Genomic DNA, 24,919 nt, shown 5'->3' with positions numbered 1-24,919 from the left:
TTCTTTGGGCAGACACAACCCAATTCAACCATTAACTAAGCATGAGCTTCTTTTTCTGATTGGCACTGAATTCTCTTTTAAGGACTGCCCTTCACTGAAGCACTGAATCCCATATGGAACCTGTAGATACTACAGCTGATGACTCCTTCAACAGTGGCTGCTGTAACTACAGGAACCAAATCTTTTATTCTATCTAATTTTAATTAAATGAAGTCTAATTGAATTAAATTGATCTCAAAACTACTGCTTTATTAGGTTATCAGGCAATTTTTAAATATGTTTGGAACTGGAACTAATTGGATATGCAAGCTTACATTTTACACTCTGGAATCTATGAAATCTAAATGTGGATCAAATATTTCAGATGAAGACAGCATCTGAATTAAGTTGTCAAATATGTGCTGGATTTAGAAAACTCGAATAAAATGAATAAAAGACACATCTAATTAAATTTATATTGATATATGTGAAATGATGATATTTTAGATATTCTGATAAATGCTTTCAAAATATCACAATTATTGATTTTTAAATGCAACTATTAAAAATTTAAGTCATAGCTCACTTTATACTTTGTGTGTGTGTGTTATAGTGTGTGTTTATATATGTTTATATAGTGTATGCACACATGAGCATGTACCTCAGGTGTCTTCTTCAACCTCTCCCCACCATTGTTTTTGAGATTAAAAAAAAGCTAAACCTGGAATTCACCTATTAGGCTAGGCTGCTGGCCAGCCACCTCAGATACCCTCCCACTTCTACATCTTGCACTGGGATGACAGATGTGCGGGCTTTTTGGCCCAGGTGCTGGGACTTGAACTCTGGTCCTGATACTGTACATCAAACACTCAAGTATCAACTGAAACATCTCCTCAACCCCTCACTTTACATTTCTATTAAACAGTGCTGACCTGTCAAAAACACAGTAATTTAAGGAGAAAAGAAATGAGCTTTGAATTCTCCTAGATCACATCCATTCATCATTTACTAATCGTGTTGTTTTTTTTATTGCATTGGCTAGTGTGGCTCCTCACCAAACCTGAAGCCACTCTTCATGCCACCAGACATGCCCTGTCAGACAACAGTTCTGGGCACCTTACATAAAATACTAGTATGTGAACTTCTCAAACCGCACACACTCTGCTAAAATGATATTGTGAAATTATTGGAATACTCTAACAAACTTACACAGCCTGCTTTTCCATATTCCAATTATCAAAACAGCTTCTAAAGTTTTTACTTCATTAAAGTTAATGAACTATTTTATGTTTTTCTGAGTTTAATAATCTAGGTAAAGACAATCTGCCACTGATGAGCTCTTTCACCTTAGACAAATTATTAACCTTCTCTGAGCTTTGCTGTACCATTGATAGGTGAAAACGGCAACGCAGTTACCACATAAGTAGGGTTTTATTATTCCCGTGGGCCCATGAATGCTTTTATTTACTTGGAGACTAGAATAAAGGATGAAATGATACAGTTACACTAAAATCATACCAGAGAAATAATAAATTTAATTATCTAATGGGCGGGCCAGATGGTTCAGTAGTAAAGGCATTGGCCATCAAGCCTGATAATCTAAATTTGATCCCTGTAACCCATGTGATAGGAGAGAAGCTCCACTTGTAGTCCATGGCACATGAGTTTGTGCACACATTAAAAGAAATAAGTACATGTAACTTTTAATTGACCAATTTACAGGCACAGGGGGCAAAGGTTTTTATAATATTTGAGAAATCAGATGTTAGCATCCTTTACTCTTTAACAGCTTCAATGGACATCTAACAAAGATTACATCATCCCAAGTAGAGGATTTATCCCACCGTTGATGTCCTTGAATGGATAACATTAAAGAGTCTCAAATGTGAAGTAAGTAACAAGCACCTCAGTGTTCGGGACCAGCTGGTACATGCAGTTTCAATTAGAATACGCTCAGTAACTCAGCTGCCCCCGGCACAATAGGTGATTGATGGCCTAGCTGTGAACAACAACCCCTTCATCATTGCCTCAGTCACCTTATCCCTGAAGTGCAGCAATGGCTGATTTCACATGGAGACCATTTCTCTCTTGTGTGACGCCTGATAAATGGATTGCACACATAGTCCTTCATCCATCAGATGGAACAACACAAATGGTCTTACAATGCCATTGTCATCTCTGAAGTCAGTATCACTTATGCTTCTCTTATATGCATTTGTTTTCCATGCGCCGAACAAAAAGCAAGGTAAATTTTGCATAAATACAGTCTACTGTCTTATTTATGTTCCTTACAGAAGAAAACAACAAGCTGACTTTTGAGGGGTTACCAGTAAACAGAATAGATTTGACTGCTGTGGTTTCCAGAGCAGTGTCATCTCCAGGATTTAGAAGTATCTCCCTAGGAAGAAAGGAATTAAACTGGCATGCAAATGGCCAATCTGAAATTTCTAAATCCTACAAAGAAATGCACAGTGGAGTGTTAAGAAAATCTGAGGGATTTATTTTGGCTTAGCTTACAGGCAAACAAAGAAAGTAAAATCTCCAAAAAGCTGTTAAAGATGTCTATACAAATTTAAGCTGAATGTTAAAGACAAAGTCACTAAATGTATATTTCAAATGTTTCTAACCTACCCTTAAAGTTTCAATGGTGGTATATCTTTAGGAGCTTGTTGTGTTAAGGAAAGAAATTGTAGTTATTAGCAATGTGATATTCTATTTATATGATATTTCTCATTTATATATGTGTATGTAGTATATGTAAATGTTTGTGTGTGTGTGCACATGTGCTTGCAGGCATATATACATGTGGAGGCCAATGATCAATATCAGATGGATTTCTTGACCATTCTCCACACTGATTTTGAGACATTGTCTCACTGAATCTGCAGCTCACTGATTGAATAGGCTGTCTGTCCAATGAACTCTAAGGATCTGCTTGTGTCTGCTCAGTGCTGGGCTTATGCCTTTGTGGCATGTGTCTCACCCACTGAGTCATCTCTGTATCTCCCAATATATGTGATCTTTGAATGAACTATAACACATGCTAAATAATTGATGTATCATATATAATCAGAAAAGTACACATAGATTTTAAATTTTGAGATATTGTTTTAAATTTTAGAGTGATAGGGAAAGACATAAATAATATCTTGTAAAGACAAATATTCCATTGCTCTAAGGAAAAACGTGTGTCATGAAGCACAAGTGTGCAGTCACCGTCAGTGTGAACGTTGGTGAACAAATGGTATCTAGGCTTGCAATGGGCCACAAAATACCATTTCCACACTCATTTTAAATGTCATGGCAAGTGTTCCAGGTACCATTTCAAAGGTTGTCTTAAAATTTGAGAGCATGCTTATTTCTAACCTACTTTATAACTTCACTGGGACCTAAGCCAAGAGGAATGTGTGATGGTGAAGACTGGTTGTCAGCTTGATAGGATAGCATGATGGATGGCACCACTCTACGGGTTGGGGTCCCAGACTGAGCTGAAGAGAAAAGCCAGGCGAACATCAGCATTCATATCTTTTGGCTGCCTGGCTGTGGATGCGACACGAGCAACCTCATGCTCCAGATAACATGTGTTCCCTGCCATGAGGCCTGCACCCTCAAACCCTGAGCCCGAATAAGCCCAACCTTCTTTCCTTGAGTTGCCTTTGTCAGATATTTGGTCACAGCAATAAGAAAACAAAGGAAAAGGTTTTTGTTTTGTTTTTTTTAAGAGTCTCAAGACAGGACCTCCTTCCCCTCCCTCATGACATCATACTTCCTTCCCCAGACCCACCCCTATCATGTCCTGACCTGGTTTCCAGCTCACTTATCTCTCAGGAAGGTGGGGAGGGTTGTCTCCTGCAACTGCTTCTTCCTACTCCCAGCTTTCACCTCAAACACTAAAACGTTCTAGAGTAATTTAGAACAGATTACCAAAAGAGGTCAAAAGACACTTCTGTCTCCTTGCACCTCACATCACACCCCAGCCAAGTCCTAGCTATCATCCTGTCCTCCTCATTTTACTATCGTGAATTGTGTCCCTAATCGTTATGAGTTATTCTTTTGTATTGTGATCCTGTATCTCATCCTTTCTGCGAGCTCAAAGGGTAGAAGGACCTTTCCCTTTTGCCTCAGTGCTCAGCACAGTGCTAGGCTTAGTAACTAGTTAATCATGAAGATCATTTTAAATTTACTGAAGGTAGATTGTGCGCCTAACTGCTTTACATGCATGATACCCAATAATGCAAATAATCCCTTATAGTTGGTACCTAACAGGGAGGCAGGTAGAACACAGAAAGGATAAGTCACTCATCCAAGGACTTAAGGCTAGTGAGGGATGGGGCATGTGCTCAAACTCAGGCTGTTTAGTGGCGAAGTCCTGCTATAAAAGAAATGAGAAGTTCAGTGCAGAAGTCAGGCGCGCAGCTCTCCCTCAGTCTTAGAAATGGTGTCACACTTGGGGACTCTTCAAGTGGAGGGAGGAACAGCCCTAAGAAGAAACTGGAGGACCTGAAAATAGCTCAGTGTGACAAAGTAAAGGCTTGGTGACTGGAGCCTGTGCCTGAGTTTAGAAGGGAAAGGCAGGAAATGAGTCCAGAAGGTTAATAGTGTCAGGTTACAGCAGAGTCTCTATGTCAAGTCAAGGAGTTTAGATTTTCATTAAAAAGAAAATGAGAAACTACTAAAGGATGTGAGAAAATGACATTCAATTTAATAAATTATTAGATTTAATTGAGAAATAATGTGTCTACATTTATGGGGTAGGATATGATGTTTTGATTTATGCATACATTATAGAAAAATTAAAGGTTAATTGTCATATCAATCACTCCATCCATTCATCTTCCTTCATGTGTGTATGTGTGTGGCTATAGTTTGCTAAGAAAAAACTGCTCTGCCACGGAGCTATATTCCCCTATCTTTTTTCTGTTTTTCGTTTTAATACAGGGTCTCACTGATCTGTCTTGGCTGCCTTTAAACTCACTCTATAGTTCATTGGAGAGAGGAACTTGTGATCTTCACAACAGCACCCCTACAACCGAGCAGCTGGGGTTACAGGGCTGTGCTACAGGCCCTGCAGAACATTTGAAATTACCACTTTGACTGAAGAGATGTCAAGTGTTGGGTTATTACACCCTGGCTGCAATTAGGAACAGAACAACTATTTAGGAGCTTGAGGTTTTTTGTTGTTGTTGTTGTTTGTTTGTTTGTTTGTTTTGGGGTTTTTTTTTAATGTTTAAATAGGATTGTGCTTTTGTATGCCCAGAAGTATGACCCAGGTGAAGATCATGGTGAACAGCGGGGGAGGGGTAAGCACCATCACTTTTACTTCTGTTCTAGTGCAAGCTCTGTAGAGTGAAGGCAATGGATGTACTAGTCCAGAAATCTCTATCCCATCTGGATGGATAATTATGCTCAGTTACACCAAGAATCAAAACATTTGATGTCCCTACCCATGCATTGCACAATAATACTAATATAGCTACTAATAATACAAAACACATAATGGATGGGTGAAATAATCATTTGAAGACTGAGCTTGGTGCAACAAATCATCATCTTGTGGCAACAATTTTAAACAATTGAGTTCAAACAACAGGCTGTCCTATAGGACAGGGAGATGCTTGTTTTGTCCTTCACTGTAGGGTCAGTCCTTTGCACAATGGGCTTGAGCTATGAATATGGAGATAGCAGAGTCTGTCTTGCTGACCCAAAGAAGCTCTCAGTCTAAGAGAAAAGAGACATGTACATAAGCAGATTCATTACTAGGCAGACACTGTGGCCAGCAGACAGCCTGGGCTATATAGCAAGACCTGTCTCAAAATAAAAAAAAACATTAAAAAAATTAATCACTAAGAATAATTAAATTATATGTCTTGGGGCATAAATGATAGAGAGAATTTGCAGAAAATAGAAGTCACAGAGACCAATATAGATCAATAGTCTTTTCTAGGTCCTAAGCTTAAATATAATACTTGTCCTTACTGAAAGAGGGGGAGAAAGGGAGAAGAGAGGGGGAAGGGGAAGGAGGAGGCTCACTAGAGCAACTACCAATTCAGAGGAGGGAGAGCTAAGCAAAACTTCTTCTGTGGGTTCTCTTAACAAGAAGTTGAAAGATGAGGCCACAGGAAAAGTGGGGGAGGATTTCAGGCAGAGGAAATACCTTTGCAGAAAGAATCTTAAAGAGACAGTTATAAATTCATTTACCTTAAGGGCAAGTCAGGTATTATAAATGAGCCCAGGAGTTAAAACCCAGAAACAGTCAACAGCAAAATCTCCAGCACCACGCTATGAAACTAACCAATGATGGCTGAGGCCAAGGAGACTAGCCCCTCCTAGTGGACAAAGCTGTCCTTAGTTCTCACCAGTCAACACCATGAGAGAACAGACATCAGGGTTTCCATGTCACTCATATCTCAAGAGTTAAGTTGACATGAGAGTTTTGATACAAGACGTATTGATTTTCAAGCTGTCTTAATACATATAATTTAAAAGTGTGTTATCTACTAAAAAAATCTGCTAGCTGGGCTTGGCATGCACCATTAATTCATCTCCTAAAGCGCTGAGCAAGAGTGGGAGAAACTCCTTGAAGGACTCGTGATAAGTAATTCCCTGTCATTTAATACATTCTGCAATGAGTCCAGTCTCTCAGGAGGATGTAGAGGTGCCCCTGATGCCACCTTCCGTTGTTTCTCCAGTCTTACCTCCGAACTCATTGCCCGGAATCTGTGTTCTTACCATGTTGAAATGCTCACAGTTCACACCAAGACACCCATGTACTGTTTTTCATCTCATCTCCTCACCTCATGTGTCCATTGATAGTGTCTCCTTGAAGAGACATGATCAAACCTTAATCCCTGGAGCCTGTAAATGGCTCCTCATTTGGAAAGAAACAGCTTTGCATACGAAATTAAGGATTTCAGATGATGGCATCCTGAATTTTGGCTGGGCCCTACATCCCAGAGGAATTGAATTTGAAAGAAAGAAGATATAGACAGCAAGAACATGCAGAAAAAAAGCCCTTGCATGTGGCTTTGTGGAGACAGGGTGACAGTTAGGCTAGGAAAAAATAACTATTTACTAGTTATTCTATTGGTAGCATTTGGTGTCCACCCCAACTCCTATCTGCCCCCATCCCGGAGTGCTGGTCTCCCTCAGATCAAAGACAGAGTCGATAATGTCTCTGACCACCTACATGTTCAACTCCTAATTTTTAAATTGATTAATAAATAAATCATCCAATGGCCATTTTCAAAGTCAACCAATGTGTACTTGTGTGGTTTTACCTTTGAATTTTATTTATTATTATGTGTGTGAGTAAGGTGGGGTGGAGCTCATGTACCACAGAAAACTTTCAGGAGTTGTTTCTTTCCTGTGCCTTGTGGGTTCCAGGGATCAAACTCAGGTCACCCGTTTTGACAGCAAGCACTTTTACCTGTTCAGTCACCTCACCAACTCTAGTTTTATGACCTACTATATTCTAATACGTGGTGTGGACACTGTAAATTGATATAAAACAGAGTGATAGAAAAATCTATATATTATGAGGCCTTTTAGAAGTGACTATTCAGACATTAAGATGACTAAAGACAGTGAAAATGATTAAAAATGGCAATCAAGATCTGTGACTTTAAAGAAAAAGATAACAGTTACTGCTTAAGAAATAATCCAGGAATTAGCGAGAGACCACCAGATTAATAGGACAGCAGCCTGATCTGATGTGTTGACTAATGTAACCAAGTAACAGTCTACCAGCCAAGAAGTAAACAAAAATGAAAGCTGTATCTGACTCAATTTTGGGATGCTTGTGTAAGCATTAGACCCTTGACTTGCTTTGATACTTACATTTGTACATTATATAATTTAGGAAATAAAAGGAACTTTACAGAAAATTCACCTGCTTCTAAGCCATATTCCAAGATTGTTCTGAAATTCATAGAGAGGTCTCAGACCCTCTGGGCATGCAGACAGTTGGGTGGAGCCAGGACTGTGTGTCACTATAGGACTGGCTACACCACTGGGAGAGCCAAGTCCACAGTGCCAACAAGGGACACCAGGTCAAAACTCATTAAGAAATAAAGGACAATGTTGGCAACAAGGTAAATCCAGCCTGAGTGCCTCTGAGCACGGGCCCCAAGTGAGCCCAGGTTATACACATGTTGAGCTGGCTCTGTGTGTCACGAGTTCCACTTCAGAAAGCTACTTGAACAATGGCAAAGAATGAACAGGTCACACCTGGCCCAAGTAGATGATATGTAGTATAATTTTTACTAGTAACACAATCTAGCAATGATGGGACCTCAACTAAGGCTGTACAAATGGGAATGACATTTGTCACCCCAGAGGGATGTTTCATTGAGCTGTTTACCCTTACTATTTAATTTAGTCTGTTTTAAATAAATTTGTAATAATAACGAAGTTCTAGGCTGAACTACTACTGAACTTTGTGAAATAAATTAAAGGTGTCCAGTGAGAAAATGATGTTGGATAAGGCCAAGTGAAAGGCCCCTGCAGGTCTGTTAAAAATAAACCGGCTGAATGAGTGGTGTCATCATAAATCAAACCTAATAGCAAGGGGTATGCAGAAGCCATTAAGAACTCTTACATATAAGACAAATCCGTGTGTATGCGTGGTGTGTGTGTGGCGGAGAGGGCGCATTTTCATGGCTTTTGTCTAGTGGGCTCACTGTGATCTCGTGCTCAATCCTTTCTAAGAAGCCAGCATCACTAGAACTCTGTAGTAGGCCATGGCTTTGTGAGTGTCAAAAGACTGTGTTGGGAAGAACCAAAATTCCACTTGGGTAACTGCAGAGATATTTGCCACCCAAACAAAGGGTCCAAGCCAAGGAACTTTGAATTTTACACTGTGTGCACCCTAAGGTGTGCCATTTAGTTTGGTGACTGCATGGGGCAGGCCATGGGATGGGGCTACTCAGGGAGTATACTTGGAGAGCATGCTGGGTTTCAATCGTGACTCCAGTATACACGGGCTATGTGACTTGGGGTCAATTATTAATTTACTCTGAACATCAGTTTTCCCATCTTTAACTTAGGATTTATGGTAGCACTCTAGTTTGGGTTACTGTTACTGTGATGAAACACTGGCCAAAAGGAACTTAGGGAGGAAAAGGTTTATCTCATTTTACAAATCCTAGGTCACAATCCATCACTGAGAGATATCAAGGCAATAGGTTAAGGCAGGAACCTTGAAGCAGGAACTTATATGGCAGTGGATGAGTGCAGTTTGTTGGCTTGCTAGCCACAGCTTCCTCAGCTGCCTTCCTTCCAGAGCCTAGGTCCATTTGCCTAGGGCTGGGCTATTTTAGATCAAGTTAGCAATAGAGTAGATGCTTTAAGGACATGCCTACATGCAAATCTGATGGAGGCAATTTTCAGTTGAAATGTCTTCTTTCCTGGCTTGTCTAGGTTTGTGTGAGGTTGACAAAAAGTGTGCCAAATAGGATGTATGGCATGGGGCTATAACGATTAAATAAGACAATCCATGTCCATAGCTCTGCCATACCTAATATAAGGGAGTTACTTATTTTTCAACTGATCATACAAATAAGGTGTATTCTTTTTAAGGAAAAATTAAAATCAAAAAGTGGCAAATATTAGGTCTTTTGGGAGTATAAAACAATCATACTGAATTTGGCTGCTAAAGAGTCCAAAGCTGAGCACTACAGAATCCTGGGGACATGACCAAGAGAACCCACACAGTCAGCCAGGATCTCAGTCCCACAAGCCAGTATCTCTAAATCCAATTCAGAGTCATCCATGTCCTCAGGCACTATAGGGTACCTAGGCTTGTCCTTGGGATGGGCCTACATCCCCTTCAGGCAGGATCTGCAACCATGAGATTGAAAATGCTCTCAGATGAAGTTAAAGAGATGAAGCTGTTTTGCAGGCAGATGTTGGGGGCTGTGCATCAATGTCAAGGTGCATTGCCTTTATGTCTCATGGCTCTGATAGAATTGGCAGGAAAATTCAAGTGTTTGATTTATTTAAGGACCAGAGGCTATTTTTTCAGAACCATTGATCCAGGGCTTCATGCAGGCATGGCCTCCTAAATCATGAGTAGTTTCTTTTCTGTATCAGTACACTTTGAGATGATAGATATATTAGAGGACAAGGCCAATGCATCTATTTAAAACTCACTGTTCCAAATAATAAGCACTTAATAGATGGTTGCAGTCGTTTGAGCCAATCAACTTACTTTCCTATGTCTGAAGTATATTTATGCCATGATTAGCATCAAGGTAGCTCTAGAATAACGTTCTGTAGCCTTGGAGGAATTTATAATTTATGTGAGGTAAGAATATACAAATAGCTACAAAATAAGGCTAATCTTAAACCTTTAAGTGCTAAATTATAGAGGCCTGTGGAGATTAGAACTTACACAGGGACATGCTATGAGAAGGATCCATCCCAAGTGCAGATAATGAATGGTTGCAAAAATAAAACCTACCAGATGTCTTCCTGGTCTTTATTATTGCCATGCACTCATCACTGTAAATGTTACCAGGATCTTATAGTCAGCAAGACCCAATTGTTGCACCACTATGGGGAAATTGAGGCAGGTGGATAGTTCATGCGTAGTCAGCCTTAGCCTTTATTTCTCCCAGCTGGGACGAACAGGGAGATAAACAATTTTCAGTTGATTCTACACCCTGACTATGGACTCCTGTTACTCCTAACTCTACCTTTGAGTCTTCCCAGTAGAAAGCAGAAACAATGTAAACGTGACCGAAACCACACTGCGCCTTTTTCAATTGTCTGACCTACAGAGTCTATGAGTATGTAAATGGTTGTTCTCTGTCAGCTCTGAGGTGATTAGTTATGGAGTGATATTAAGTGAAATGTTGCTTTAGGGTGAAATAATTATTGTACTTTTTCCTGAGTGTTAATATATGTAGGTTTCAATGAGCACATTTAATTCCATAATTGTGACTACATACTGTATTGTACCTGGAAGTTAATTCAAAGAGTGCCCAGCCATCCATTTACTCCTGGCATGCAGACTCGGCTATTCAGATCTGTCTGGAAAGCAGGTTGGTAAAAAGGCTGGGAATCTTCCAAGTGCTTTACAGCAACATTTAATGTTCCCAGGCCCCAGGGTGTTCCATTTAAATGGCAGGTTTGACAGGAGGCAAAGCATCAGTGTGTTAGCATGACAATTAAAGATGAAAAGAGACAATTTGTGTATTTCAGTCCTTCCAATCTATGTGACTCCTTCGAGTACTTAGATATAGCTAAAATCTAAAACAGTGAAAAAATATGAATACACAGTATAACATATTCTGTTGGACAAGTACAAATTTCAGTTCATATGTGAAATAAAGTACTGATTTTCTTTCAGATTTAAATACATTTGCATTTTCATATAATCATAACATTTATTCCATTTTTATTTAATACTTTAATCTAAAAATGCTTTAAATAGACATTTTATGGGTGACATGACAGCAGGCATGAATGTATATATGTGCTTCTGCCTGGGTGTGAATGTTTGTGTGCCAGAGATCCATGTTTAATGTCTTCCTCTATCACTCTCCTTATTTTTTGAGACAGAGTCTCTCATCAAACTTCCAGCTTGGCAATTTGGCTACACTGGCCATCCAATGAGCTCCAGGGCCTTTGCTCCCACAGATCTGAGATTACAGCTAGATGCTGCTGCCTGGATGCTGGATTACAGTTGGATGCTACTGACCTGGATGCTGGATTACAGTTGGATGCTGCTGACCTGGATGCTGAGGACTGAGCTCAGGTCCTCATGCTTACCCTCTGAGTAATTCCCTTGTCCCATTTTTATTTTTATGTGTCCTTGATTTTAAAGCTAATAAATAATAAATCAATCAATCAATAATCAATATCATCATCATATGACTCTTATTTAAAAATAGTTTTTATATAGAAGGAATGTTAAAAATGACTTGTTTTTTCATATCAAATACTGTAGGTATACCACCAAGAACAGAAAGATTAGTTTCAGTCAAATGAAATAAATCTCCAAAAGGAAGCTTATTGTTGATAGAGAGTAAAATTTTCTTCATGACAAAGCATCTTGTTGGGATTAGAAAATTCCTTTCATACACACCTTCTAGATGGGAAGCAACTAGCTATCACCAAAGCAAAAGTCATCTGGATATGGCCTTCCTCAGTGCCCTGGCTGACAGGCTACTGGCACATAATTTACACCCAGTTCTTACTGCGGCTGACATGGAGCAGATACAGAGAAGCGTCCACTTCCCTGGCAGGCCTGATGGCAGCTGAGCAGGAAGAGGCATTGGCTTATGGGTAGCAGTGGTACCAGAGTTGTACGGTCACAGCAACCTCATCTCACTTTTCTTGTGGGTTGATTCTTGCTGGCCTCTATCTAGGTTTTTAGTGCTTCCTACTCATTCCTTGAGCCTCATATTTCAGCTTGTCCTTTTACATCATCTGGCCTGCCTCAGCCTGCCTCACTCTCAATCATTTGTAATGCGCAACACTGACCTGAACATAAAGTTGAATGGCATTTTGGCAGAGTATGAAGGCAATAGAAATATTGTAGGCTGAGTGAATCTGAAAATAAGAGGATAAAAATTAAAAAAAAAAAATTACTATGTTTAGCAAATGGTAGAATTCTCCATACCCAGAAGAGAATTCACATCGGTTAAGAAATGAGCTCCTAAAAGGGGCAACCATGATATAAGGGAGGTGCCTAGTCAGTTCTAGCAGTCAGAAGAAAATGCCAAAGATTAGGTGGCTTAAACAACAGAAATAGTTTTTACAACTCAGGAATTTGGGAAGTCTAATATGTGTGATCAGGTTCTAGAGATGATATTCTTGATCTGAAGATGGCCAGAGTATTGCCATATCCTTTTGAGGTACAAAGAGATAGGAAGGGAGCATTCTGGTACGTCTTCTTATAAAGGCATTGATTCTATCTTGAAGGTCTACCTTCATGACCTCATTTAATTTCAATCACCTTCAAAGACTCCATCTGGAAATATCATCACATTGTGGGTTAGAACAGCAACTTAGGAATCAGGAAGAGGAGAGAGGAAACAGTTGAATCTACATTGCAGGAGGTTTTTTTTTTTTTAAGCCTTAACTAGATTTTTTTAAAAGGCCTTGGATGCATCATATAAGATTGTAAGGGGGCATTAGGAGGCAGCTACAAAAAGTTTCTATGCAAACAGGGATGTGCTTAAAATTCATGCTACTCCAGGCACCTAGTGTGGGGTAGATGGGTGGGGAAAAGCTATATTAAGAATCTGTCTTAACAAGCACTGTCAAGGCCAGCAATACAAAGGCACTGAATTAAAGCAGTAGGCACACATAGGGAGAAAGGGAAAAGTCTGGATTCCAGAGATAGATCAAAGGTGGAAACAACAGAATTAGTCAGACATCTGGATGGAGGGGTGTGGGAGAAGGAGGAGTTGAGAAGGACTCAGATCTCAGAGCTGGATAATTGGAAGGGGAAGAATGCCAATCACCAAGACAGAAGACACACGGACAGCTGACATGGAGCAGTGGCAGGGTTGACTCTGGTTTGGGAAATTTTAGCTAGAAGGAGGTGATGGGACATTTCCTAAACTGATATTTTTTAGGAATAAAGACTAGAGCTCAGGAAAGAGATAAGGACCAATGAAAAACTTTGGGGGTTCATTAGAAAAGGCATCAAAGTGGGAAAGGATGAGATTACTCTTGGAAAAGGTCAAGAATCTGGTCTCCAGGGCAGGCAGATGGTTTCCTGACACTTCAGTAAGGCATTTGGATGGGAGAGGAAACACATTTGGAGATTATAGTGTTTTTAATGCCTTAAAATAAGGGAAGCTGAGATGAAAAGCCCTTTGTACCTAAGTATAAGAAAGGAGAAATGGGTTCACAGAAAATGAAGCTGAGGCCAACCATCCTTCAGAAGGAGCTTCATCATCGCTTCTCTGCCTTTTGGCTAAGATCAAGTGCAGAATGAGCTTCATTAGGAGAGAGCCCCATGACCATGCAAGGAACTGAGGTCTGGCCTTGAGATGGGACAGCAATTAGGAAGGATAGAGAAACACCCAATCAGAAACAACATGACAGGTGCCTGAAGGCAAAGAGTGGTTGCCTTTTAGAACCTGGAGAGGCACTTCATCATGAGAGATAGCTTAAAATGAGAGAGAGAGAGAGAGAGAGAGAGAGAGAGAGAGAGAGAGAGAGAGACCATGAAAATAACCAAAGGGAGGGGGGAATGATAGACAGGACCACAGGACAGCCGTGATCTAACTTGATCATGAGGTGGAAGTGTAAGTTTGTCTTTCTAGAACTTTCTTTATAGATGGATACTTACTGAAATGAATGGGAAGTTAATTGTGTGATTGTTAGTTTTTGTTTTGATAGAGGGGCTTTAGAGAGACGTGTTTCCCTGCATTGTCCATAATCTAACACTGTTAATTCCCTGTGTAGAGGAAGTAAACAGTAAACACGCTGTGTGAAAAGTTCTCTGCACTGTAAGCACTTGGTAATAATAATAATTTTTACGTCCTAGATTGCTATACTATTGTAGAGGAACTTCGCCTTTTTATTTGAAGTCCATTCCTAAAAATGGCATAAACAAATAGCTCACAGTAGACTGTTTTCATAAGAACTCATCTTAGAAAGTAACAAAAGAGCAGTAGTACCAAGAAATTACCTCCAATCAAACTATATTTTTGGTTCAGTTTGGTGGCTGAAATAAAAGTGCTATAAGCTGTCCCTGGATATTAACCCACTTCCATCCACTTACATGCAAATACATTTGCTTCAAGGACGAGCTCAGAAGATTGACCTTCATGCTGGAAATTTCTTGCTGGGCAATACCTTATAAATTACCCAGAAGAATGCTACACAAGCTTTCCAGTAAACGTAGTTGGGGAACAGAAGTTGGAAATCAATCAGGAGAGCTGGATTCTAGCATGGCTGATGGGTTTGGTGCTAGAACTCTTAGCCACTCTCCCAGCTACATGGCTGCACATGCGCTGTCCAGTAGTCAGGCAAGATGCTTAGTCATCCCAAGGCCTTACATCTTGCTAATCCGTGCCCTGTATGATCATGTAATTTGCGCGCAGCGTGATCATGTAATCTATGGCCATGCGTGGCATAGCTACGTAAGCCCATATGCGCATCTGCGGGCAGAATCTATAAAAGCGGTCCCTGCTTATCCCTTCGCCCTTTTTTCCTGCACAATCTTCCATAGGCCTAAGCACATCCCCTCTGTTCCCTTCCCTTAATAAAGTCTTATAGTGGGTTTTGTTGTACCTCATGGCTTTTCTCGCATGGTAAACAGCACCGCATAATGAATAATATTGCACCGCTTAATAAATAACATTTGGCCCTTTAAGAACACCAAGGTGCACTCTGGGTGCTGCTCCAAATGCTGGCCTAACTTCCTGTTCCTGGGTTCTAGGAAGAGTGTTCAAGAATGTCTAGCCGCTCCAGCTTTGCTCTCAGCCTGTGGTGGCTCCAGTTCTTGGCAGCTTATTAAGTTCCTAGCTCGTTTCACCTCTTAGAAACAAGGAAGCTCACTTCATACTCTTTGAACCTGGTCTGGTGAGCAACAGTGATCTCAGTGTCTGGGAAGCTGGATGAATCCAAATCTTCATTGTCTGAAATCCTGTGACCATCTTCTCTGTCATTTTTTAACTTTAGCAGGAGTTTAGCTCAGTGTAGAGAGAGATGCCTGGTGCCTTCTCATATGCAGTGTGCCTGTGTGAAATTGAGTCAAAGGTAATCGTGTGAAGTGGTGCTTCTCATCCAAGTCGTTTTCTAGCTACATATTGCCCATTAACTGGAGTCATGGGGTTTCATTACAAGCCTTTTCTGGTTTATTACTCTCTTTACTGTTTAAATCTTATAATTCTACCAACATACCCAGGCCCCACAAGGCCCTGTTTTCTTTGTTTCTTGGTCCTTGCCTTTGATTTTACTGCTCTTCCTCCATGTTTCTTTTCAACTTTCCAAACCACAAGACCCAAGTGCGTCTTACGTCTGAAGCATCCACATTGCTGCCTGCCAACAGTGGATAATATGTGACACTCACTGTCACTGCCAGACAGATTGGCAGGTGTACTACCACCATCACATTATTACATACCATCCTCAGGGCAGACTTATCTTCTACGTATTGTAAGCACACCTGCCATCTAAGATGCTTCTAAAGAGCCAGGAAAATGTCCTAAATTCTCTGAAAACTAGAAAGAAGGAGAGAGAAAGACAGAGACAAAAATAAAGGAAATAACTTGAAGATTTTTAGGTTCAGTGAAACTTTTAATACTTAAAGAATGCTTTTTTTCAGCTGGGCAGTGGTGATACACACCTTTATTCCCCCAGCACTCAGGAGGCAGAAGCAGGTGGATCTCTGGGAATCTTGTTCCAGCCTTGCTGTGGGATAATGTTTTTGTACACTGGTTTAATAAAACACTGATTGGCCAGTAGCCAGGCAGGAAGTATAGGTGGAATAAGCAGATAAGAAGAATTCTGGGAAGAGGACGGCTGAGTCAGGAGACACCAGTGTGCCATCCAGGGAGCAGCATGTAATGGCACACAGGTAAAAGCCACGGAACTCGTGGCAACATATAGATTAGCAGAAATGGGATGAGTTTAAGTGCAAGAGCTAGTCAGTAGTAAGCCTGAGCTAATGGCCAAGCAGTTTTAATTCATATAAGCCTCTGTGTGTTTACTTGAGTCTGAGCGGCTCCAGACTAGGTGCGACATAGGAAAACTTTCAGTTACACAGCCTGGTCTATAGAGTGAGTTCCAGGCTAGGCAGAGATACACAGAGAAACTCTGTGTCAAAAAAACAAAAGAAAACAAACAATGAACTTTTTTCACAGTAATGCTGTCATAAAATGTAATTTTTAAGGTTTGTAGGGTGAAAGTATCCCAGGGAGGCATAGTGCCCAGTGCCCACAAAAGTCATAATACCACCCTCACCACTTCACATTGTTTGGGGCTGGTAAGACCTCCTTTCCTCAGGAGACTGTGCAGCTTGCTGCAGTCCCACATCAATCTGTTAACGCCTAAGAAAACCCAACGTATGAATGCCTATGACATACTTTTCAATATCTGACAAAAGGGTAGTGAATACTGTATTCACTGATAATAAGCCCACATGTGCTAAAATGTCAATGCTCTTTACTGCAACCAGAAATAAGTCAGCTGGCAGCACTGGAGAGCTCAGCCTGCTCAGAGGCTCTAATACATTGTTGACAATACAGAGACTTCTGGGATATGACTGAAAAGCCAGACAGAATTAAAAGCCCACATGTCAGTCACAGGACATACAAATATAAGTCTTATTTCTAGAAGCCAGGTAAAACAAAAATATGCAGAAAAAATATGCAGTATGTATGTGTCTTTAATCATTTGCTTAAGGGTTTATCACCATCCCACTCACTTATTTTTGTAATTTTATGCATGCAATTTCAAAATAGCATCATTATGTTTTATTGTTATGAATAACTGCTTAAAGCCTGTGTCCAAGGTAGTATGAAAGATGGTGCATTAGATAGAAAATTTTAAAACACTGACTTCAAGGAAGAGAGTGAGGAAAGGGAAGCAGTGTGACTGAAAGGGTTCCTGACAGCAAAGGCAGTGGAACACAGAGGGTATTTCACAGACAGCCTTTGTCTCTTCTCTCGCCACACACAATCTCACTTAGCTGAAAGCTGACAAGCAAAGTGTCAGTGGACTAGTAACAGCAGCTGTGGCATGGGTTATCAAAGTCATGGGATAGCTATTGAATTGACTGTGTACCAAGAAATATTTTTTTATATGTGTCTGAGTAGACACTTGATCAAATCTGAAGCCCAGGGACCTTAGACATTTTAAGATTAAGTTACTCTAAGGTATGGAAGTTTAGAGGGCAGCTTGGTGATGACAGCTGACTCTCACTGGACAAAGAAGACAGAATGGGAGCCCAGGGTGTGTCTCTAATGCACCTTATGTTCCAATTTAAACATGATTTCAGATCTATCTTAGGAAACAAATGGGATGTGTTCTTCTAAGCCTGTCTCAGCATCACATGATTTGTAGCTAGTATGCACGGAACCCTGAGATCACTACAAATATGACTGCAGGAAGTAAGGGAAGGAGTGTGCCAACGATTGGCCACAGACACCAAAGGCGGAGGAAAAGCAGTATTCCTCCTTCCACTGTTTGGGGGAAAAGGTTGGTAAATTATGTAACCACCACAAATTCCTCCTATGGCATTATACCCATCTTTTATAGTCTAATTGGCTGACTCTTCCATCTACAGGTTGTCTGTGATTTGCCTGGAGAGACAAGATACAACACCAAGATGGAATGCTGAGGGAATCAGGAGCATAAGTCTCTGGATGCCTTAAAACTTGGGGCTTCAACCTTTTGGAAGGCTGTTCTGAGACACAATCTGGCAAGTTAGCCTACAGAAAGACCTCTTAAGAATGAGAGAAGCCCAGTTAATCTAGCTGTACCAACTGAGGCAAACTCCCAACTGACTGGTGAGCTGAACCAAACCCAGGAGAAAGACGTTGACTCATTTGTAGCTTTAGAGTGGATCAACCTGGGGCACTACACAGTGGAAAACAAGGCCCACAGATGTAGTGACTCTGGCTTATAATTACTCATTTTTAAGTTCTTAAGAATCTATTTCCTATGTTCAGGTGTGTTGCCTGCATTAATGTCTGTGCTCCATGTGCAGGCCTCATGCCTGCAGAGGCCAGAAGAGGGCATCAGGATTCCCTGGAGCTGGGGTTACAGATGGTTGTGAGCCACCATGTGGGGGCTGAGAACCAAACCTGATTCCTCTGCAAGAGCAGCCAATGCTCTTAACCACTGAACCATCTTTCCAACCCATGTATTCTTAGTATTTTTTATTGTGAGAAAAATTAATGTCAGAATTGGAATGACCAAAAGACATGAGGGTATGCTTTTCTGTTTTAAGTTTTATGGAATTAACTGAAATTCCCAGCGTGATTTTTATTCTCAACTTTGAAAGACTTTTTTTCTTCCTTTTAACTTAAAAACTCATTCTCCAATGTATATTAAAAAACACAAAGCTAAATTTAAATATTATTCTAATATGATTTAACACTGTTTTAGAAATTTGAGTTGAGGGTTAAATAATTTTAGATTATCCCTTCAACCAGGGAAACTAATAGCATTTGTAAAAATAGGATTAGGGATTTTTTCCCTTTAAATTCTCAGTAAAGAAAAAAAAATCTGCAATCAAATTATCCCCAAAGCCTTAATTAAAGTCAGATCCTTAGGGAGAGTTCAAATTCTTTGGGTTTATGCTAAGCCACTCGAAGAAGCACCAAACTAATATTTCTCAGTTCATTTTCAAATACTTCATACTGGTATCCCTTTATTCTTATGAGTTCACATGTATATGATCTAACATTAAGTAAACATATCTCTACACACCAGCACGAGATCATTTCCATAAAAAAATACTGTTTGTGAGGCATTCTTTCCTATATACCCACTTATCAAAATTCTAGCAAACATTCCATGAGGCAGAATTAGTTTGAAACACCCAGCTTTCCATTATGAAGTTTTTCCCAAGGTGTCACTAGTGAATCTGGGGCAAAATACATTTGTATGTAAGTTCAAATATAACAGTAAAAGCTGACTGGAAATCCTGTATTTGCAGCAGAAGTTATATTCAGAGTTGCCATAGCAGCCACCCACGTTCTCTCACACACAAAGAGGTGGTGAGGAAAGAGAAGAAAGCAGTTAGCACAGAACAGAATCTATTGTTGAAAAGACAGAGGTACCCATCAATGTAATTACAAGCAGGGATCCTAACTCTCAGTCTGAACAGCATTTAATGATAGAAGATTCCTTTGCACTGGGCTGCTCTCTAATCTCATCATCATCTGTGTCCTCAGCTTTAAACTGTACTGGATGGTGAAGCAATGTAGGAAGAAGGGGGATTTTGACTAAGCATGAACACATAAGAGCTAACAAAATTTAATATTTGGTTCAATAGATCTGAACAAAGTACATCACTTTCTCAGTATCTACAACTGTAAATGGGTCGAGTGAGTACATACAGCTACAAAATGTTAAATGCTTTCAAAAATGATTACACATAATGAATTATTAAATATAAATAAAAATGAATAGATGTTAACATTAATTAACATTAAAAATTAGTTAAGTAATAAGTGAGTAAAAGTGAAGCCCAAAACAAAAGTAAGTGCTCAATAAATGTATGTTAATGCCATTATAATTATTATTTATACAATATTTGTCTTTATTATGCCTAGAATAGTGAAGTGTACAAAGCATGAGTTTCCAAAAGAAATACTTGCAGGTGGTCATCAGAATAGCAGTAAGATAAAATGGGAAGATTCTTCTAGAATACAAGCTGTCCCATAGCAATGTCTTTGAAGGACTATTCCAGATACTAAAAAGGCTAAGTATTTTATTCTAGTTGCATATTCATCGCCATTGACAAAGACTGGATACATAGCAAAATCTAACATCCATTGGTACTAAAGGAGAGTACAGTATCTGACTCCAGAAAGCACTGTGCAATTTCCCATACAGCATTTGTTTGATCACATATTCATGTGCAGATATATTTAGAATCCCTACACAGATACAAAAAATCAACATCAGATTTAGACGAAGGCCTAGATGAAAACTGCCTTATGCCTTCTGATTCACTCATTTAAAAATCTTCCCTGTATGGCTGAGTGCTGCATATTCTAGCCGAGGAGACGCCTGTAGTCAAGCAACTTGGTGAATAGGAAAGAATATGTGTGTTAGCACATTCCATTCAATGGTGAGCGGTACCTTACAATGTATAGGAGCGCACAAAGCTGATAGACTAGAGAAAGTGAAGAATTTGAGGAACATACGGATTTCGGGGGGCAGCGTGAGAAGGCAAGAAGGGAACCATAGCAAACATTTCACAGCAGTCAGCAGGAAGTGTCGACAAAATGATAGGAAAAGCTTTACTCCCAGAATGCTATACAAATTTTCTTGATAGGAAGTTTTTTAAAGATCAGGCAGTGAGGGATGCAATTATCATGGTTTATAAGCTTTAGAAAGCCTCAGTTCAGACATTTGAAATGCTAAGGTGAACTGATTGCCAAATATTCGCAACCAGCTTAGACTGTATAGTGAATGCTAGACCAATCTGCACAACAAGCAACAACCTATCTTTAAAAAATGAACTATGGCAATCTAAAACTCTTTAAATCTGTACTCTGTGACCTCTGGATTTATCTTGCATTGGAAGTGTTATGGACACTGGGACATTTTTTTCTCATAAACTTTTCTTCTACTAAGTAATCTTTATTTCCAGTCTTAGAAAGACATATCACTGGGAAACCCTCAAGACTCTCTGCTTTTAGCGGTAGCCTGACATGATTGCATTAGAAACCCTTCCATCATCAAAGAGCTTCTGGAGTATAAAAATAATTCCGAGTTTTTCTAAGTCATTAGAAATCATTGAATTTGGTTTCAGGCTGGGCCAGATTTTTAGTTTTTATTTTTTACAAATCTTTTTTTCTTGATAAGTTGAAATCAGAAAGGAGTCAATTCTGGAACCACTGAGAAGCCCCAAAGACATCTACATCCTCTATACCTCTCAGCACAGTTGATGGACAAGCCCACAGAAAACGAGTCGGAAGTTCAACCCCACAGCTGCACACCTCCTGGGAAAGCTGAGATAACTGATGGCATGCACGGTGGGGTCAAGAGCTACCGGCCAAGGTTGCCTCTTGCTCCATCTCTGCTATCAATAACACAACCAGCTGTGATGACTCATCCCTACTTCAAGGTCTTAGGATGTCTATACTCAGAACTTGGCTCCTATCACCAAAATGATGGCAAATACTCAAGAATAAAAGGAAACCATAATTTCTAAAGATATTTTTGGTTAATCCTATGAAGAAATATCAAAACACCGATTGAGACATTGTGATGATAATTACCAATAACAAAAGAGTTTTCTAAAATAAGAGTTCTTTCTCTCAGCACCAGGCAATCTGAGAGCTTGAGTAGGCAGTCAGGAGCCCAGACAGTTCTCTAAATTATACTATTAGAATGTAGTGGGGAGTGCTACAGAACAAATTTTTTCCCATTAAGTCTTATTTAATATGAAGGCAAATATATTTACAAACAGAAATTCCAATTGCAATTATTTTATGTAATCAGCTACCCACACATGACCTCAAGGGAGCTAGCTGAATTAACATTATTCACAGTACAACCAGGCATTTTTAGAAATAAATGGAATGGTCAGAAGAAAATATTAGTTTTCCATATACAACTCTCATTATGGTGCAGAAAAGAATTTCACACTAGGAATATGCATTGTTGATCATGACTTACTGTCAGATACATGGCAGCATAGACACTGAGGGCAGCTTCTTTGGATGGGAAGGTTTTCCTTGCTCGCATGATGAGATCTGGATTGCCTGTGCACGCCTCCTCCCCACTGATGAACTGTGTGTACTGTTGGCAACCAAGGGCTGTGTAGTTGGGCTTACACAAGGCCAGAAAGTGTGGAGCCAAGTTGCCTGTAACCACTTGCCCAGCATTTACAAAGATATCTGTAGCAAACAGTCCAAATGTATAAATTCCTGGGGAAGGAAGAAAACAAACAATGTTAGCTTTCTTCTTCTTCTTTTTTTTTTTTTTAAAAAAAGGGTTCTATAACAATCCAATATGGAAATATTTTAGAAACTAACGCATTCCATGCATGCATGTATTAAGTTCCTTTCATTTTACCTCTCCCCAGTTTTCTTCTTTGGCTTTCTGGAGTAGTTAAGGGTGTTAAATTATTTAACATATTGAGCTGTCTACCACTGGCTACATTTTCATGCATGGCAGGTTTGACCTGACATAAGATAAAGGAAGAAAATATATTCTGAGACTATGTTTGGGTGATGCAGGTTTTTAAATGAAGAGACAGATCCCTAAGAGGGTGCAGTTGATAGTGTTTTACTAATGTTAGCAATCTCTATTTTTTCCAATATTTGACATTTTTTATCACACTAACATAAAGCAAAGCAGTTGTATCTCTTTGATTATACATCCTAAGCCCATTCAGATGCATAACACCTCTGCTGGAGGCACCAGTTAGCAGTAAAATCTAGTGTCATCAGTTTACATTTAAATATCATAGAGAAATCTTAAGCAGACTGTTCTTGGATTAAATCTCTACATTGCCTTCAGAAACACATTTTTCAAAGGCACAGAGCAGCTACCATGTGGTATCACTTTATCTTTTTTAGATTTGCTTTCTAGTTATCTGTTTTGGAACAAGTTGAGAAACAAGCAGATAATCAATGCTCTAATTCTTGACTGTCTTTACAGCATTAAAATGTCTTTACTGTGGTTACCTGAAAGTACAAATCTAAGTACACAGCCTTTTTTGTGCCTTTGTACTAAACTTACGAATTTGCTTGACTATGAAAAGCACTTTCTAATCAGTATCACTGGCCATTTCCTACATGAAATCTGTCAAAGGCCAAATGAATTTCCAGTACTAGATGTACAGATGTGCTTTCAATTTTTTAAATATTATGGAAGATTTGATAATGAACAAAACTTATTTTTCTACATAGGTAAAGCAAATTTTGTCATTAGTAACAATGATGTGCATAAAATGTGACCTTCAAAGGTGTAGTTCTGATGTGAAGAAATCTACTGGTTTCTAATTTGAAGTAAAAAAAAAAATTCCACTAAGATTTTTATTTTACTTTTATTATTTTCAAGACTTACTTATCTTATATGACATGTATGTGTGGGCACCTGCATATTTGTACACCACATCTGTGCAGGTTCCCACAGAGGTCAGAAGAGGGCACTTCAGATCCCCTGGAGCTGTAGTTACAAGTGGTTGAGATGTGGGTATTGGGAATAAAATCCAAGGTCACTGTAGAAGCAGGATGTACTTTTAACTACTGAGCCATTTCTCCATCTCCAGGGACTTTTAAACTTACAGCAAAATAAAATTTCCCTCAAAGAATTGGCATATTAAAAAGCCATATTAATTTTATTATAAAAATTAGACATTCTTCTTCTTAGTTACATACTTCAGAACTGTTTATTTTTCTAAGACTTCCATCATGACTGGCTGGTGTGTTGGGAAATCATCGGGAAAGGTGCAAAGGATCAAATATTTTTCCAGTATTAGATCCATAGGTGTTCTTTTAATTTTCAAAATATTATGTAAGGTTTCTTTATGCACAAAAATCCACACATAACAAAACTCTGACTATCCAAATGTCAAGGTGATAGGAACATTGATTTTTCTATTTTAAGTTCCAAAAGAAGACAGCAGAAATTCCTTTCTTGACTCTTAGCAGTGTGCCAAGAATCACACCAAGGACAGGCTGTGAAAAGCAGAAAATCAGGAGAGGCAGAGAGCTGGGAGCAAACTGAGGCCAGTAAGATGTGAATGTACATACATCATCTGTCCTCCAAAAACCTCGATGCTAAGCACTGGCATCGACATCTGTACTCCTTTGAAATGTAGGCTAAGATGTACTCATTTCTTAACTAAAACTGCTCTTTTTATCTAGTGTAATAGGTCCCCTTGTTTAAAATAGAGATATTTGGGAAGAATATAGAAATGTCTCTTGACACTTGAAAAGTTCCTGATTACGTCTTAGAAATAAAATGTCTGTGTATCAGGTCCAAAGCCAGTATTGCTGTTGGTGGCACAGATGATTTTTGAAATGGGATCGCGTAGATGTAGCCACTCATTCAACCAAAAGCACAAAGTCCCTATACAAAGTGTAATCTTTATATGCAGTGTTGCTTCAGTTACAAGCTTTCATTTTCTTACAACAGATTTGAAACTTCAGGTCACCATAAAGGAACAAAACGAAAGAAAATGTATATAATCAGTAAGAAGCATGGTGTGTAATAGGCACCCTTTACATTGTGACGTGTGCTCTTTACAAACATGCATGCAAATGCAGAGAATGTTTTTGCT

At 39.4% G+C, this 24,919-nt stretch overlaps 1 protein-coding gene across 2 annotated transcripts in view; it reads right to left on the bottom strand.

Annotated features, from left to right (window-relative positions):
• Window positions 1–24,919, bottom strand: part of Plppr5 (phospholipid phosphatase related 5) — a 115,766-nt gene that overhangs the window by 33,788 nt on the left and 57,059 nt on the right. For both annotated transcript variants that reach the window (XM_028890172.2, XM_028890171.2), the window contains exon 3: window positions 22,306–22,556. In XM_028890172.2, the coding sequence (XP_028746005.1) occupies window positions 22,306–22,556 (251 nt within the window). The remainder of the gene's footprint in view (window positions 1–22,305; window positions 22,557–24,919) is intronic.

This window comes from Peromyscus leucopus, chromosome 6 (genome assembly GCF_004664715.2).
Source record: "Peromyscus leucopus breed LL Stock chromosome 6, UCI_PerLeu_2.1, whole genome shotgun sequence".
NCBI classification, from domain to species: domain Eukaryota; kingdom Metazoa; phylum Chordata; class Mammalia; order Rodentia; family Cricetidae; genus Peromyscus; species Peromyscus leucopus.
The sequence above is the reverse complement of the archived record's forward strand: the minus strand, read 5'-3'. Positions and strand labels throughout refer to the sequence as shown.